Source organism: Centropristis striata, chromosome 4 (genome assembly GCF_030273125.1).
Source record: "Centropristis striata isolate RG_2023a ecotype Rhode Island chromosome 4, C.striata_1.0, whole genome shotgun sequence".
Lineage (NCBI taxonomy): Eukaryota > Metazoa > Chordata > Actinopteri > Perciformes > Serranidae > Centropristis > Centropristis striata.
In genome coordinates, this window is record NC_081520.1 from 33,408,943 (window position 1) to 33,424,774 (window position 15,832).

General features: G+C 40.6%; 1 protein-coding gene across 1 annotated transcript in view; it reads left to right on the top strand.

The window, feature by feature from the left end:
- The window catches only part of megf6 (multiple EGF like domains 6), an 80,619-nt gene extending 69,801 nt beyond the window's left edge, over positions 1 to 10,818 (top strand). The window contains exons 30-38 of the mRNA XM_059331924.1: positions 501 to 632; positions 1,012 to 1,140; positions 1,290 to 1,418; positions 3,734 to 3,862; positions 4,681 to 4,809; positions 5,872 to 6,000; positions 7,517 to 7,645; positions 8,476 to 8,604; positions 9,045 to 10,818. Coding sequence (XP_059187907.1) covers positions 501 to 632; positions 1,012 to 1,140; positions 1,290 to 1,418; positions 3,734 to 3,862; positions 4,681 to 4,809; positions 5,872 to 6,000; positions 7,517 to 7,645; positions 8,476 to 8,604; positions 9,045 to 9,124 — 1,115 coding nt within the window. The 3' untranslated portion in view covers positions 9,125 to 10,818. The remainder of the gene's footprint in view (positions 1 to 500; positions 633 to 1,011; positions 1,141 to 1,289; positions 1,419 to 3,733; positions 3,863 to 4,680; positions 4,810 to 5,871; positions 6,001 to 7,516; positions 7,646 to 8,475; positions 8,605 to 9,044) is intronic.
- The last annotated feature ends 5,014 nt before the right edge of the window (positions 10,819 to 15,832 follow it).

Here is a 15,832-nt window from a genome sequence, read left to right on the forward strand (position 1 = left end):
TCATCCCCGAAGGGAAATTCGGTTGTCACAGCAGTCCGGTATTCAAGTACAATAAAATACAATAGAATAAAATACTGAGGAAGCATAAAGAAAAACAACAATAGAAAAAAAACACAGAATAGAACAAGGACACTTAAGAGTTAAAAAAAGAAGATCAGTTGGTAGGTTGGCAAGATGATGGTAATTATACTGAGGATATGATGGCAACAATGCTATAGTGACTAGACGGTATATAATTGTAATAATAGTACAGTATATATTATATGTGATAATAAATAAATAGTAACAATATAAAATAAAACAAAATAATTATAAATAATTATAAATAAAATAATGTGATATATAATATATAAATATATAATAATAGTAATGGTAATAATAAACTTCAACTTAACTTCTGTTAAACTTCAATTCTTCAATCTTCACTCAATAACCCATAATCTGAGCAAATAGTCCTACTGTTGCGTATGTGTGATATATTTCTGGACGTATCTTTCTAGCCTGTCCTGCTGGCATGTTCGGACAAAACTGCAGCCAGCTGTGCCAGTGTTCAGGGGACCAGGAGCAGTGCCATCCTGTGACGGGGAAGTGTAGCTGCTTACCTGGATACTACGGGGCACGCTGTGAGCTACGTAAGTACACTGACCATTTTCAGCTGTCAGGACTAATATTAGACCTGCACTAATATGCTTTTGGTTAAACTGGGATTCGATGGAATAATGTGTTAGCAGGGTGCATATTTGGCCAGATTTCCCGAAGTAATTAATGATCGACCATTATTCCCCATTCTTTTATTTGTTCAGGCTTTTGATTAATTGTTTTGGGACTGCTATGGTTTTGTAAATTGCTGTTGTTTTGGTCTTTTAAAACTTGTATGTACATTTTTATGTTATGTGTATGATTTTTATGTGAAGCACTTTGTGACTTCTGTCTGTGAAAGGTGCTATATAAATAAAGTTTACTTACTTACTTACTTACTTTTTCCGTCTCATCACTATGATTTGTCTCCAGGATGTCGAGTGGGGACTTTTGGCCCAAACTGCAAGTCCAGATGCAGCTGCATCAATGGTGGTCGCTGTGACTTCAGGACTGGGACTTGCTACTGTCCCCCTGGCTTCATTGGAGCTGACTGCAGCTCAAGTGAGTCAAGAAACCTTGCACCTGTTTTTACTCCAGAATAAAAAAAAGAGTCTTTCTGCCCCCCTTTATTGTTATCATTGTTGTAATTTGTTAGGAAGATGTTTATCATCATAACTTTTGCGTGAATGAAGACATGTTTGTTTCCGCAGGTTGTCCCAGCGGGTACTATGGGAAGGACTGTGCTAAGCTATGCTCCTGTGGAGAAGGAGGGCATTGCCACTCAGTGACTGGGAGGTGTATCTGTGCTGCTGGTAGGATGGGACAGTCCTGCCAACAAGGTAACAGTAAACTGATGTCTGTGGTTGTTTTGGTTTGATTCGCTTAGATACACCAGTCGTGTTTGCTTGAAATAGCTGCAATTTTTTTTCTTTACTAAATCTTATTTCATTGTAAAACAGTGCACAGCGTAGTGATTTGCTGAGCCCCTCATTCACCAGCTTTCACACTCTCTGTTTGTCAAACCACAAATGAGACAAGAATTAGCGAGCAACGCACCCTGCAGTCTGTTGCCTCACTGCTCGCCACCAGGAGATTTCACCTGGAGGAGAGCAGGCAGTAGTTCTGGACAAGGACCTTAACTTAGCTGCTGTAGCAACTCAAATTCAGCCAGCACTAACCCTAGAAAGAAAGTGACTGATTCTGCGTGGAGTCGGGGCTGTCCGGTATATTAAGTGGCTTACTAAAAGTCCATCTCTGGACCTGCTGTCCACTCTCCTTCCAGCAAATTCTCCTTGTGGTGGGGAGTGATGCAGATCACTCATCAGAAACAATCCTACGCTACAACCACTGGAATCTTCTTCTACAAAAAGTAGAATCAGTGTAACCCAATCTTTATCCATAGAATAACCAGGTTTATAGATGTGAGAAAAAGTATTTAACCCTTTATCAGGCAAAGAAAAAAGTTGCAAATTTACTAGATTAAAGTGGCAAATCTACAAGAAAAAAAGTCGCAGATTTAAGAGATTTAAAGTGGCAAATCTGCGCGAAAAAAGTCGCAGATTTACGAGAAAAAAGTGGGAAAAAAGCAACTTTTTTCTCCCAGATTCACCACTTTAACCCTTAATAGGGCACTCATTGAAATACTTGCAAATTCCAAATTTCAACCCTAGAGAATATTGGAGGATATTACATACTGCCGGAATGTGTAAAAAAAAAACCATACGAAAATAATATTTTGAGAAAAAAGTTTACGAGATAAAAGTGGCAAATCTACGAGAAAAAAGATGCTTGCCACTTTAAATCTCTTAAATCTGCGACTTTTTTTCTTGTAGATTTGCCACTTTAATCTAGTAAATTTGCAACTTTTTTCTCAAAATATTACCTGAAGTTACCAAATATAGTTCTTTGCCTGACAAAGGGTTAAAAAAGTATTCACCAAGGATGTTTTTTATTTTATTTATTTATTCACAGTTGAATATACACTATCCTGGCTCAGTTAGGGTTTTAAGGAACATTTAATGAGGAACTTTGTACACATCCATTTTTATACAGTTTTATATGGTTTGATACAAATAATAGATCCATGAAAATATTATCAACAGGTATTTTTTTTGCAAATTTATCACACAGATTGATCCAAATATTTACAGTATTGCTTTTACATAAACTGGAAAATGCTGTTGCTTGAAATCATGTGACTTAAGTTATCTTTTTTTCTGAGATTGTTGATTCTGAATCAGACTTCTTGCAGAACAAAGACACACATATCGTAACCGTTTCATCTCTAAAGACATTTTTGGTAATTAATAAATATGTGTTGTTGAGTGAAGCACGTAGATTTTTTAATATCTTTCTTCTACATTACAAGAGGCAATTTATTGCACAACTTTGAGTAAAAAAACATCACAGATATCAAACATGTTTTATATTAAGACTTTTATCTTTTATTTTCTTATGAGTACACAAAGAGTCAGCACTGAGGCTGACATGCATCAGTGGGAACCACTGGCCCTAATGAGTTATTCAGAAAAAAGATGCCTAACTAGAAAGTGAGAAACAACATTAAAATGAGGGAGCATTTTTCAACATTTTTCTCTGTATATTTAAGTAACAAATTCTCCATTTCCTCCGTGTGAGGCCTCTGATGATCACAGGACTGTATTCCCGGGAAAGAGAGGCAGAGTTTGGCCTTCCTAATCTCTCTCTTTATCAGCAATTCAGCTGGATTGCGAGCGGGGATTTCCACTGCTGCTTACGCTAAACGCTCTCTTCTTCAGCCTCCTGCATGTACTTGGACATACCACCTCTTAAGTTCCTCTTGTTGAATGTTTACAGAAACCTATAAGTAGCTCGTTCTCTGTGTTCCGTGTCGCTGGATTTGGCAAGGAAGCAAATAAATAAACAGGAAAATCAAAGACTGCTAGCTTATTGTTTTCCCAATCTAAATTACCCAGAGAAACATGATTATTCTTTTATATCAGTGCCAAATTAGACTACTTTGCCATCTCTTTAATGAACTGTTGCTTAAATAAACATGAACGTGGTTAGTGCAATCTTGTGTGTGTGTGTGTGTGTGTGTGTGTGTGTGTGTGTGAGTATAGTGGGAGGGCCTGTATTCTTGTCTTGTCCTTATATCCCGTGAATGTTTCTGCAGCATGTCCTAGGGGGCGCTACGGCCTGCAGTGCAGAAACACATGCAGCTGTCAGAACGGGGGTCTGTGTGACCCCATCAACGGGTCTTGCAAGTGTGGACTGGGCTGGACTGGACCCCGCTGTGACATCGGTACAACTTCACAGACAATAGACACAACATCATAATCAAAACTGAACAAAAAAGTGTGTTCTGGGGCCTGTTTCATAAAGCAAGTTTACAAAATAAGCTAGGCTCGTTTTAGTTTGTGTGACTCATTTTCAGCTGATTCGGATTAATAAAGCAAATTTAAGCCAGTCTAAGTTACCAGAGTAACTGAGCACAAACTATTTTGGATTTGCTTTATGAAATATCAAATGAAAATGAGTAACACTAACCAAAGTTATTATGCAAGTTTGCTGAATGGAAAAGGCTCCTGTTCATGGCCAAAATAAAAGAAATCAACAAAATGAGAGAAATCTTCTAAATGTTAGTGTAGAAGTATATTTGTTTGTGTTTTTTTATTTTCATCTAGCTATGTTATTTAAGTATAGTTATTTATAGGTTTAAGAGGGAGGGTCGCTTATAAGCCCTTTGGGGCTTTTTGATCTTTTCTGCACATTTTTTATCTGTTTCTTGAACTGTTCTTTTTTATGATTGTATGTTTTGTAAGTGCAAACAAGTTCACCTCCTGATGATTTAATTAATTATTAATTATATTTAATTAATTATAATTATTATTTTTACTTCTAAAAACGTACTTGTACCCTTCCAATTTCCACAATGGTACTAACAGGCAATCCACAAATATGATCCACCATTATAGTAAAGTTTGTGTTATTAATTGTATGTTGCAATATATTCTCAATAGGCTGTCTTCTGAATCATGTTGCCTGTTAAACACAAGTTTTAACTTAGATTGTGTGTATGTGTTTGTGTGTGTGTGTGTGTGTGTGTGTGTGTGTGTGCAGTCTGTTCACAGGGAAAATATGGTCCTGATTGTGCACAAGACTGTCCATGCCTCAACAATGGGACCTGTGACCGTTTTACTGGCACCTGCAGCTGTACTGCTGGATACTACGGCCACTCCTGTCAACACAGTATGCAAACACTCACTTCAAATACAGAAAGAAACTTGGTGATAAGGTTACCAGCAGCCTCACTGACACTTCTGTAAAGAGCTCCTAGTGATATAGGTTCCAGTCTCTGACTTTAATAAACTGTAAGTTAAGCTAAACAGTTTTCCCCGTTGTAACTGTAGATGTCTCTGCTTTTGTCCTCTTAAAAATTCAGTTTTTTAGTTCATCAGAATTTAAAAAAAACTCAGTTATCCCTCTATGGTACGGTGTTGCCCTCAGGCAACATACCCATTTGTGGCCTGTCAAATTTCTACAATGCATGTTTTTGAGTGATGTGATAGTTTAAAAAAGAGGAAGAGTATAGGGAACCACTAGAAAAGCTTTTATTTGTCAGGAGGCCATACTAAAACCCTATTTTGCAGACTTTTCCAAAGGAAACAGCTTTGCCATTTTGCGCCCCAAAAAATCACTCAAAACATCATTTCCTGGCCCTTTTCCATCTGGAAAAAAATATATTCATACTGATAGGTGAGTAAACCTTCATTTTTGATAGTTTCATACACTTAGACTGTTCAAGACATTAATTTCAAAAGGTCGTTGGTTCAATGGTACAATCTTGCCTACAGGCAACATTCAGACAAGAAACCAGTTAAAAAAGTTCCTTTTATAATGTTTTTAAATTTAAAATGTTATGTATTGTACCCTGTTGAAGCCACTGAATCTTTTGCACATGTTTTATTAAATAAATTATGTTAAATAATGGTAAATAAAATTAATTTTAAAAAAACATTCTTGTTCACTTGTGCACCGTTGCCTACAGACAACAAAACCCCAAGAACATCCAAAAAAAAAAAATTATAAAATTTCTTCAGACTATGTTTTTTTAATCTATTTTTAACTGGCATCATAATGCGTACCATAGAGGGTTATGGTAGTGGTAGTGTTGGTAGTGCATTTCACCACACAGCAGCTTTTAGACATTTTCCGTTGTTGGCTAACAGACATAATTATCAAGAGCGATGGGACTATTTTCACTGAAACAAGCAGCTTTAACCAAAATGTAATGTCTTTTGTCTCTTTTAGGATGTCCCTCTGGGTTCTTTGGTGTGAACTGTGCCCATACATGTGACTGTAAAGTGGGGCAGACATGTGATCATGTGACAGGCCACTGTGTGTGCCCACCAGGCTACTATGGCACACAATGCCAAAGACGTGAGTATATATCACTATTAAAAGATCAAAAGTATCCACTAAACTACATGGTAACATTTTCAGTGGGCTGCCACAAGTCCAGAATCAAAAACATATACAATTAAATTGATTTTGCTGTCACTTTAAAGAGAAAATATATCTAATCTTTCAAGTATTTTTATAGGTTTTTGAGATGCAGCATCACAAAGACAGAAACGCTGTTAAACACACACGTTTGTGCACATTAATAAACAGCCACCTGGATGCCCAGCTGCCATAAGACATTAGGCAGATATACATGAATAAGAGATTTCCCTCTCCCCGAAATGAGTTGCAGTCAGTGTGTTCTGGCAGGCAGACAGACAGGCTGGTAGGTAGGTGGGCAGGCAAGCAGCCTGGTTATTTGATGAGAGACAGGTGTTTCCCGGCTGCTTAATGCATTCCTGTTACATCCCTGTGCCCTCCCGCCTGCTCGCGGGGCTCTCAGCCGCAGTGTGAGCGCCTAAATGGGCACTTCAGTCCCAGCAGGAGATATGACTGAGCATTGCAGAGCAGCTGTACGGCAGCCACGGGCTCCAGAGGCAGAGCTCGCTTTATCTCTGTGTGCCTGTGTGTGTGACTGTGTGTGTGAGGAAATGTGTATGCACTGAGTGGATCTGTTTTCTTAACTACATGTGTCTGATTGTGTTTGTGTTGTTATTTTTGTGCCTTAATTATATGATGCACAGTCACGTTAGTGTGGTGTTGCATCTTAACATGTCAGAGATATTTAAGAATATAAAAATGAAAACGTGATATTTAAAGAAAAATGAATGTAAGTTATAAGATTAATAGAATTGTAGTTGCCTTTATGCATTTCACAGTCAATTCTTATATTTTGTGTCTTTACAGGAATTGAGAATTACATTTATAAAAATTAACTTACATTCATAGTCATATTTTGCTCAAACATTTACTAGATCCTGACAGTTGTACATGTTTTAGGAAGCATGTTTTAGTGAACTGTGTAGCTGTAAAATTAGAGTTTAGTTAGTTAGTTTAGTTTGTGATTCCCTCCGCTAAAACCAAGCACCAGCCATCAACCAGAGCAAACATTCTCATTCTGAAAGATTTTCTTTTTAATATTTGAGGTGAGAAATAGGCAATACAGTAATAAAATATGAACTCATATCTGATAAATGGTGACTAGACAGTTTGATCAGAGTTCACCAGCAGCGATTGATACTGTGTTACAGACTCCTGGGCTCTGATTGGTTGTTTTCCTTGGTTGTGGTGAAATTTTGCAAATTAATTTGGAAGGAAGAGGAGGATATTATCTATCTCATGTGCTATTGTCAGGATATAGTGACAGTTTGGGCAAATGTTAATGTTACTGTACCTTTAATAACCAAAACACAAAAGTAGATTTTAGTCTGAGGCCTGCCTTTTCAGTTCACCAGCGAACCAGTAGTCCTTCCTTCTTGTATTATGTAGGGAAGAATGCAAGACAATGAAAGTGCTCATAACTCCAGTTATAAAATTATGCATTTGATTTCAGGGTGTGAATCCGGCAGGTTTGGGTTGAGATGTGAACAGTCATGTGACTGTGCTGGCTGGGCCCCATGTGACCCATCGACTGGACGGTGCCTCTGTCCCCCAGGAAGGACAGGACAGAGATGTGAAAAAGGTAGATGTCACCTTGAGGGAACCATACTTTTGTTAGAATGACTAACACAAATGATAAAAATACATTTAAGGAGCAGTGATTACAGTTTTTCTCAGTCGCTTTGGTGCATTTCTCACATCACTATTTACATTTGCACAACAGTTAATGCATTTCTCAAAACAATTAGTATAAACTGCAAAACCTAGTTGATAACCTGCAAAAGTGTGTCACTTGCTCAAAATGCATAGCTCATTCCTCAAAAGCATGTATTCATGTCAATGAAAGTGTCAATGTCATCAAGACGAAAAGTCCTGACACCATGTTTATGAACAAGATAGTAAAATGGCTCTGTCATGTTTTCATTATGACAGTTTACTCTATAAATGTTTTCCAATGCAAAAAAGTCAGATCTTGGTGACATTACCTGAAAATGCTCAACACAGCACTATATACTATTTGCACAGCCATTTGAAAACTACAGTAAAGTTACACATTACACACATATCCACAAGTTTAGTTAATTTTGACTGACATGACATAAGCAAATGTGTCATAATGTTATAAATAATAAAACAGCAGAGAGTTGTATGAAAGCAAATGATGACTGTCCTGAAGCATTTACAATGTGTTGTAAGGAATGAGAAACTGCTACTATGATGAGCACAAATGACTAAATGTTGTGGAGTTTGAACTAACTGTTGCGCAAATGTTAATTGTGATGTGAGAAATGCACCAAAGCGACTGAGAAAAACTGTAAGAATATGCCCACTCTATTCATGTTTCATCCTCACTCTTTCCATTTTTTTTTTTTAAACCTCTCCCTCCTTTACGTTCTGTCTTTTCTTTCTCAGACTGTGGCGGGGACCGTTATGGACCTGACTGCTTCCTGCAGTGTCAGTGTTCCCAGTGGGCCCGCTGTGACGGGCTGAGTGGGCGATGCCAGTGCCCGCTTACCTGGCTGGGCCCCACCTGTAGTGAAGGTAAAGCTCCCATTGCCACACACACACACACACACACATACACACACACATGGTTTGGGCTGTCAAGCTAAAGCAAAATGGACACACACACCAACACACACACACCAACACACACACACACACACACACACACAAGGTCACGGGCTGTAAAGCTGAACCAGCTTTAGTGAAATACTGTGTCATGAAGTGCGAGAGGCTGAGCCCCATCACTCTGTGTGTCACCCTGTCTCCCTCAATAGCTGCTCCTGTCTCCTGACAGTTATTTTAATCTGCACCCAGCATGGAGCCGGGCTCGAGGCTGTCTTCGTTTTACCTCCTCAAAGCCAAGCACACGGGAGACTTCGTACCAGTTACTTCTCCTCCAAAAACCCCAGAACATTTGCTTTTGATTTTCAAATAGTGCTGATGTCTTCTTGCTTTTTTTCTCTCTCCTTTTTCAGCACTGCTACACCAAACCCCAGGACCGGTGAACTTTTCAGTGTCCCAAAGAAAGAGAAGAGCAGGCAGCAAAACCACATAACCCAAGCAGAGGTGCAAACTCCTGACTGGGCTTTCAAACACAGGGCTCGGCTCTGTGAAGCATTACTCAGATCATCTTGGTAAAAGGTGATGTTAGTAATATTATGTTTTTGTGAAACTGGTATTCAGCCGTCAGAAAGTGGCACTCCATCACTGAGCCTGGAGCTCGAAGAAATCACCCAGTGGACCTGGCATGTGAGGGGCCCTCAAAGGACCGTAAATTCTAAACCCACCCCACACTGTCTACGATTTAAAGTCCAGTGTTACATAGACTTCTGAAAAAAATGCACGAATACCTGCATCACATTTGTGACTATTGCTGTTGGACAGCGGTTCATTCACTTACCAGTTAAACACCTAATGAGCCGTTATGGTTTCTTTCTTAAGGGCATTTGGACAAGACATGTGGCTGAATCCGATACTTTCTTGTCACTGGAGAGCCTTTAAAACCAACAATTAGTTTTTTTATGTGTGCACAAAAAATTGATGGTTAGTAGCAGAACAGAAGGCCAAGCATATTTTTGGGTGAATGAAAATGAAATGCCTTTTAAACAGATTAAGAAAGGAGTAGGTAACTTTTTTTACTTATTCTGAAAATAATACACAAAGATCCACATGTACAGGGACTGCAGGCAGGTGAGCGGTTCAATAGAAGAGCCGTACATATAAAAACATTCTCAACTTTAAATTATCATTTATGTCTGATCTGTTTTTTTTTCACAAAAATGTCAATCACTTTGTTAAATTACATCTGATTCCTTTTGAACAAATCCAAAATTTCTCAAAATGCAAAGAACAACTTCATGAAATCATAATGTAGTTCACGTCCATCATAGTGACTCACAAATGGCCAACAGAGGAGATTATATTACCTACATGTGTCTTTTATGTGTGTGCTTGTTCCTGTACTTGCTAAAATATTGTTTTGATTTCACACATTTGCCTTTTATTCTTTGTGAAACTGCATCAGTAACTCAGATCATTGTAAACTAGCTACAGGACTCATTCACAAAAACTAGTTACACCTTAGCTCATCTTTTTGTCCAAACACCTTTTAGAAACATATGTAAAGCTATTGGCTATTCATAAGTTATTTCATCATGGCTCATGAAATCTGAATGAACAATTTCCAGCATTACTAAGTCTCCTCTTCATTTATTGTCATTGAATCGATCATGCATATCCTTATTGCAGTGCAGAAGGCTGGTTGCAAAAAAACTGCACTAGTTGCACTTCTTTCAGATCTCATTGAGTCTGCAGCTGATACAGAGTTTGGGAGTCGAATAGAAACGGATCAAATTGATGTTAATACTTTTTCTGCATCACCTGTACACATTTATATAGTTGCACAATATTACAAGGACTTTTTTTTTTTGCAACAAGACAATATCACTACTGCTATCATTTACCATACATGTGCATTTGATTTAAATGAGGATGTTTCTTTTTTTTAAATGCAAAAACTGTATTTGTATTATATCTCAGGTCAGTGCCAGTTATATCAGTCTTAACCTACTGGGCTCATTTCCTGGCACACCGATGTCAGTGGTGCTATGTTGATACATTTTGTTTGTATAAAATAGATAAACTCAGTTTTTACTGTTATCTTTTCCGTTGTCTTTTTATTCCATCCATGTGTCTTTATCATCTGTGGCTGTGTTTTGACAAAAAGAAAAAGAAAAAGAGCAATGAACCCAAATAAATTATGACAAAACGTTTGAATTGTGTGCTTTGAATGCAGCCTTGCATGGTATTGATTTCTGTGACCCCTGAGTGGGGTGGGAGGGTGCAGTAAGGTATGAGGGTAGAAAGGGGGGGTTCCAGCTGTCATAGAGACCTATGGGATGCTGTGTATGTGAATATGTCAGTGTGTGTTTTTGTGTGAGGCTACTACCAGGCATCTCTCATCAGCCAGAGAAGGGTCAAGCATTAAGGCCATGCTCGGCTCCCTGACAGTAGTCTAAAGTGGAGGGTGTGTGTTAGAGGCACCTGAGCAGGGTATGTGTGAGGTGTGTGTATGTGCCTGATGTTCTGTGTATGTGTGTGTGTCCGTGTGTGTGGTGTCAGCTCTCCCTGAGGCATTTTTCAAGTGCGCTGGAGCATTTTCTCTATCGGCCAAAGGCGGCCGTGGTCTGGCAGAGGCAGGCAGGTGCCTGGACCCAACATGCACCCCCTATCCAGCATCCCCGGTGTGAGTGATGGTTGAACGGGATCTGCTGTAGCGGAGGATGGAGCCCCCCACACCCACTCTCCGGTGTAGCTGATGGATGGGGGGCCGCTCCAGCTCGCCCTGTGTTGTGACAAGCAGCAGATGTTCTCCAATAATGTTTATCGGCCGGGCCTTCATCTTCAGATGACACACACCTGTTTCCAGTCAAACAGGCCCAGAGAGGCCATCCATCCACTGAGCTCTGGGTGGCCACTGGATGCACCGCTGGACCAGCCCTACACACGTAACGCTGGGTGCCACAGCAGACATCGGTGTCACAAGAGAAGAGCATTACAAAAGATATCTAGATGGTAGAATCAAGAAGTATCTCTGGTGGAAGCAGAACCTTATGTAATAGGGCCCTGCCGCTTCAGTACAATACTACATGGTAGGGCTGGGCAATATGATCTTCTAGCCTAAGAGTCAGAAACCTTTATTAACAAAAGAGCCTTTTTTGGCAAAAAAAAGAAGAGAAGAAATGTCTTAATGGAGCCGCAAACCTTATTTTGAGCCTTACAGTGAAGATGAAACAGCCAACTAAATATAAATTAGCCTACCAATACTGCCAATGGGTTATAACGACCATTTATTAATATGATTTTGTCAGAATGCAGCGAGTGTAAAATGAGAGGCTGGAAAAAAAGAAAAGAAATATCTCAGAAGATTTGGAATTGAAAGCTTGCCTAACTATGGAAACTCAAAACCTGAAGTTGCCAAAATGTGGGTGTTAAGGCGCTGCGGTGTAGACTTTTGTACACTATGGTGCACATTTCAGTTAACATTAATGTTCAAATATTTAAAAAGAAAAAAAAAGAAATAACCGTTTAATTTCCTATAATTAATAAATAAGAGTCACAGGGAGCCCCCGCAGATGGCCTGAAGAGTCACATGTGGCTCCAGAGCTGCAGGTGGCCTTCCTCTGTTCTAGCCTGATAAAGATAGATCAATATCTAGAATGTTTTCTGGTTATTCAATAAACAATGTCCAGATGACATGAAAAGTATTGTTGCAACACAGTCTGGCCTCTGGTCTTTCAACACTGTGATATAAACGACATATAAAAACATATATGATAGACTTTATATTGTTTTGATGATATATATCATCATACCACTACTGTATAGATACAGTACTTGTTTTGTTTTAAGATGTTAAAAGGGAAAGGAGCGGATTCAGATTTTAACTTACTTAAAATGATCTTAGTACTTCGAAAAGCCACTTTTGTTTTATTAGAAGCATGAACAAAGATGCTCTTTGTGCTAAAAGGCTTTTTGAAAGGAAAAAAGGCCTGCTGTTGTATACATGCTGGCTCATCAGGAGCACAGGAGAGAGAGAGAGAGAGAGAGAGAGAGAGAGAGAGAGAGAGAGAGAGAGAGAAGGGTGCAGGAAACTGCAGATGAAATAGCCCGTAAAAGGTAAGATCGCATCATGGGTACTTTTTCGCCGTAATTAAGCACAAGCCACTCTATGCGAAAGAGATTCTATCACTTAACTGCTATAGCTTTTGAGTCCCAGAGATCATTTCTTTCCCCCTCTGCGCTGAACCAGATCTCCCAGAAGGCCACGGTGTTTTGAACTCCAGCTGACAAAACTGTCGGCTCAGATAAAAGAATGAGGGGGAAATCATTTCAGCACGTCCTGCACCATTTGTTAGGTTGTTGCCTGGAAAAATAAATGTTAAATGTCAAGGCTGCAAAAAGATACGTATCAAGGAACTCTCCCACACTCTGAGTCTGTGTGGTGTGAAGGAGGCATCTTTGGTGAAGATGTGTCAGCATGTGTGTGTACGTCAGCAGCAATGAGCTCACAACTAGAAACTATATATAATGCACATATATATATACAGAGAGAGATTTTTTTGTTAATTTATTGGGTAAAATGTGAAAGTTGATCGTTGATGTAGTGCACATTTGCATATTCGCCACTGGATGGCGCTCAATATGGAAAAAAGCATGAAGCCTCAGAGTGCACCTCTGATTCAAGTGAGTGCAAATGAATATGACTCATGGTATAATATAATGAGCATCATAAAGTTTATGTATTCATATTGCCTGATACTGAAGCATACTTTTTAGGTTTAAATGACTCCAGCAGTACCAGGACTCTAATCTGCTGTATCGGCTCCTTTGCAGCTGAAGGTCCTGATGAGCGTCTTTCTAATCTTCTCCATGAGCTAAGAATTAGATGATTTCAAAAACAGGCTCCAAGTGGTTCTGCCACCACGCCTGTCCTGATTAGACTCGTCATATTAAAACCATGTGCACGACCGCTCTGCTCTGTCCTGATGTGGGACTGTGCTGAGTGTCCATCAATAACACTAATGACCCGTGGCCTCCAGGGAGAAAAACAAACAGTGTAATGAAACCGCAACCTTAAGCTCTGCTGCTTTTCAAAGAGGGAGAGGGCAGGAGTGGAGAAAAGACAAGAAGATAAGCAGAGAAGAAGAAGAAGAAGGAGCGAGGCTGAGTGGGAGGATGCAGACTAAGGAGGTGCGACCATTATTGTAAACACAACAAAAGTTGATGTGATGATTTGTGGAGTCTCAACACCCAGACATACTTCCCGCTTGTGCCAACTGTTAGCAAGCACCACTCCATACCATCTCATCTTCCCCCTCATCCCTACTTAAAGGCTACACTCCCACACCAGTCCATGCCTCCCTCTCCGAAAATGTTTCCCCTGGCGTCTGAGTCAGCACGGGTGCCAAGTCAATCAGTGTGAGAGCTGCCAGCTGTGATGGCCTCTCTCTCTGGGGGTGTGATGTATGTTCCAGCGAGGGGGCAGTTACATGCCACACAGGGTTGGCTGGGTGGCAGAGGTAGAGGAAGGGAGGGTTGGGGTGAGGAAAGAAAGTAGGAAAGAAAAAGAGGACGGTGGCTGAACAGGAGCTGTAATGAGGCCTGATGGATTCTGAGGCTGTGCCAGCTGCCCCATTAGCTGAGTGGCTCCAAACCCCACGAAGCGTTGCCCACAGTGTGCCCACCCGCCCACATACACACACACTGTAGGGACACAGCAGCTTGGGGATCCAGGCCCTTTGACACACACACACACACACACACACACACACACACACACACACACACACTTCACATTTAACTAAAACAGATTGCATTGACTAATGCACACTCTTCTGTCTGACTTCCTTAGCTCCTCACACACACACACACACACACACGGCTTTGCCAGCCACACTTCAATACACACTGAGCCCTTTATGAGAAGCTGTGGGTTAATGACGGCAATAACTCGTCCCAACGTGTTGATTAAGTGCGAGAGGATACGTGGGTGACATTGGCATGTGCTAATCAAGGCTGATCAAACCAGCGCATACAAAACATTCAAATGTTAAGCTGGCAAACTCACCCGCGTGCCCTCCTCGCACCACTCCACTGCCCACACACAATGACATTATACACACTGCTGTCCTTTCATAATATTTTGGTGTTCTTTCAAGAGGCAGTGCCTTTGGACTTTTGTCTGGGGGAAGTTCTTTATGTAGGTGATGTAATTACATGGGCAATTTGAACTGCAGTGGAGGCGTGGCCAGAGAGGGGTGGTGGCAACATCTTGCTGCCAAGTTGGTTCCCAAATATACGTAAGGTACGATTCCTGTTTATTAAAGGGAGAGTTTGGATTCATTGAAGTGGGGTTGTGTGAGGAACTTATCCATAGTCAGTGTATTACCTTCAGCTCTATTTCACTGGGGCGTTCCCTGAGAGGTCTAGGGGATGAGGGGAGCATGCTAACTGAAAACTACTTTCCACACGAACTCAAACACCCAAATTTAGTCCACACACTAGCACACCACAACATACATGCTGATTTTGAGGTAATGGCCCACTGGCCCTGACTGTACCCTGCAATCTGATTCAAATCAGATTCCTACTCAAATCAGATTTTTAGGGCTGACTGTCCACACTATTTTTAGGAAGTGTCCAAATCGGATATGGCTCTGTTTAAACTGGGCCACATTATTGACTGATCTGACAGGTTTCCATAGTAACGGCATCACGGCGTCAGACAATTGCGACAGCGACAAGAACAACAACAAACATGAGGGAGGCAGGTCTCCTCAGTATACGTATTGGCCTTATCACTGTCCAGTAGAGGTGCAGAACATCTCAGACGCACCAGGGGAGAAACTGGGCGGATGGACGCCCCGTCGGGCCCGTATGAGTCGGGTGCGACTGCCAATGGACACCTCGTCTCCGCACTGCCGGCGATACGCGATCTGAAACTGATCTGAGTGTTTGGAGCGGTTCAGACTGGGACGCATCTGTACAAATGCGATCTGAAACTACCTCCAGAAGGTGGTTTCGATCCGGTTCGCAAAAATCGGATTTCATGTGATTTGTGACTGTTCAGACTTCAAAAGAGCCATCCAGTTCCAATCTGGATGGGTTAAAAATCGGATTTTGGCTGGCAGTCTGAACGCGGCCTTATACTGCAGGCCCTGATTGGTGATTAGCCACAGCTGAGGGCTGCCACTCACTGTAG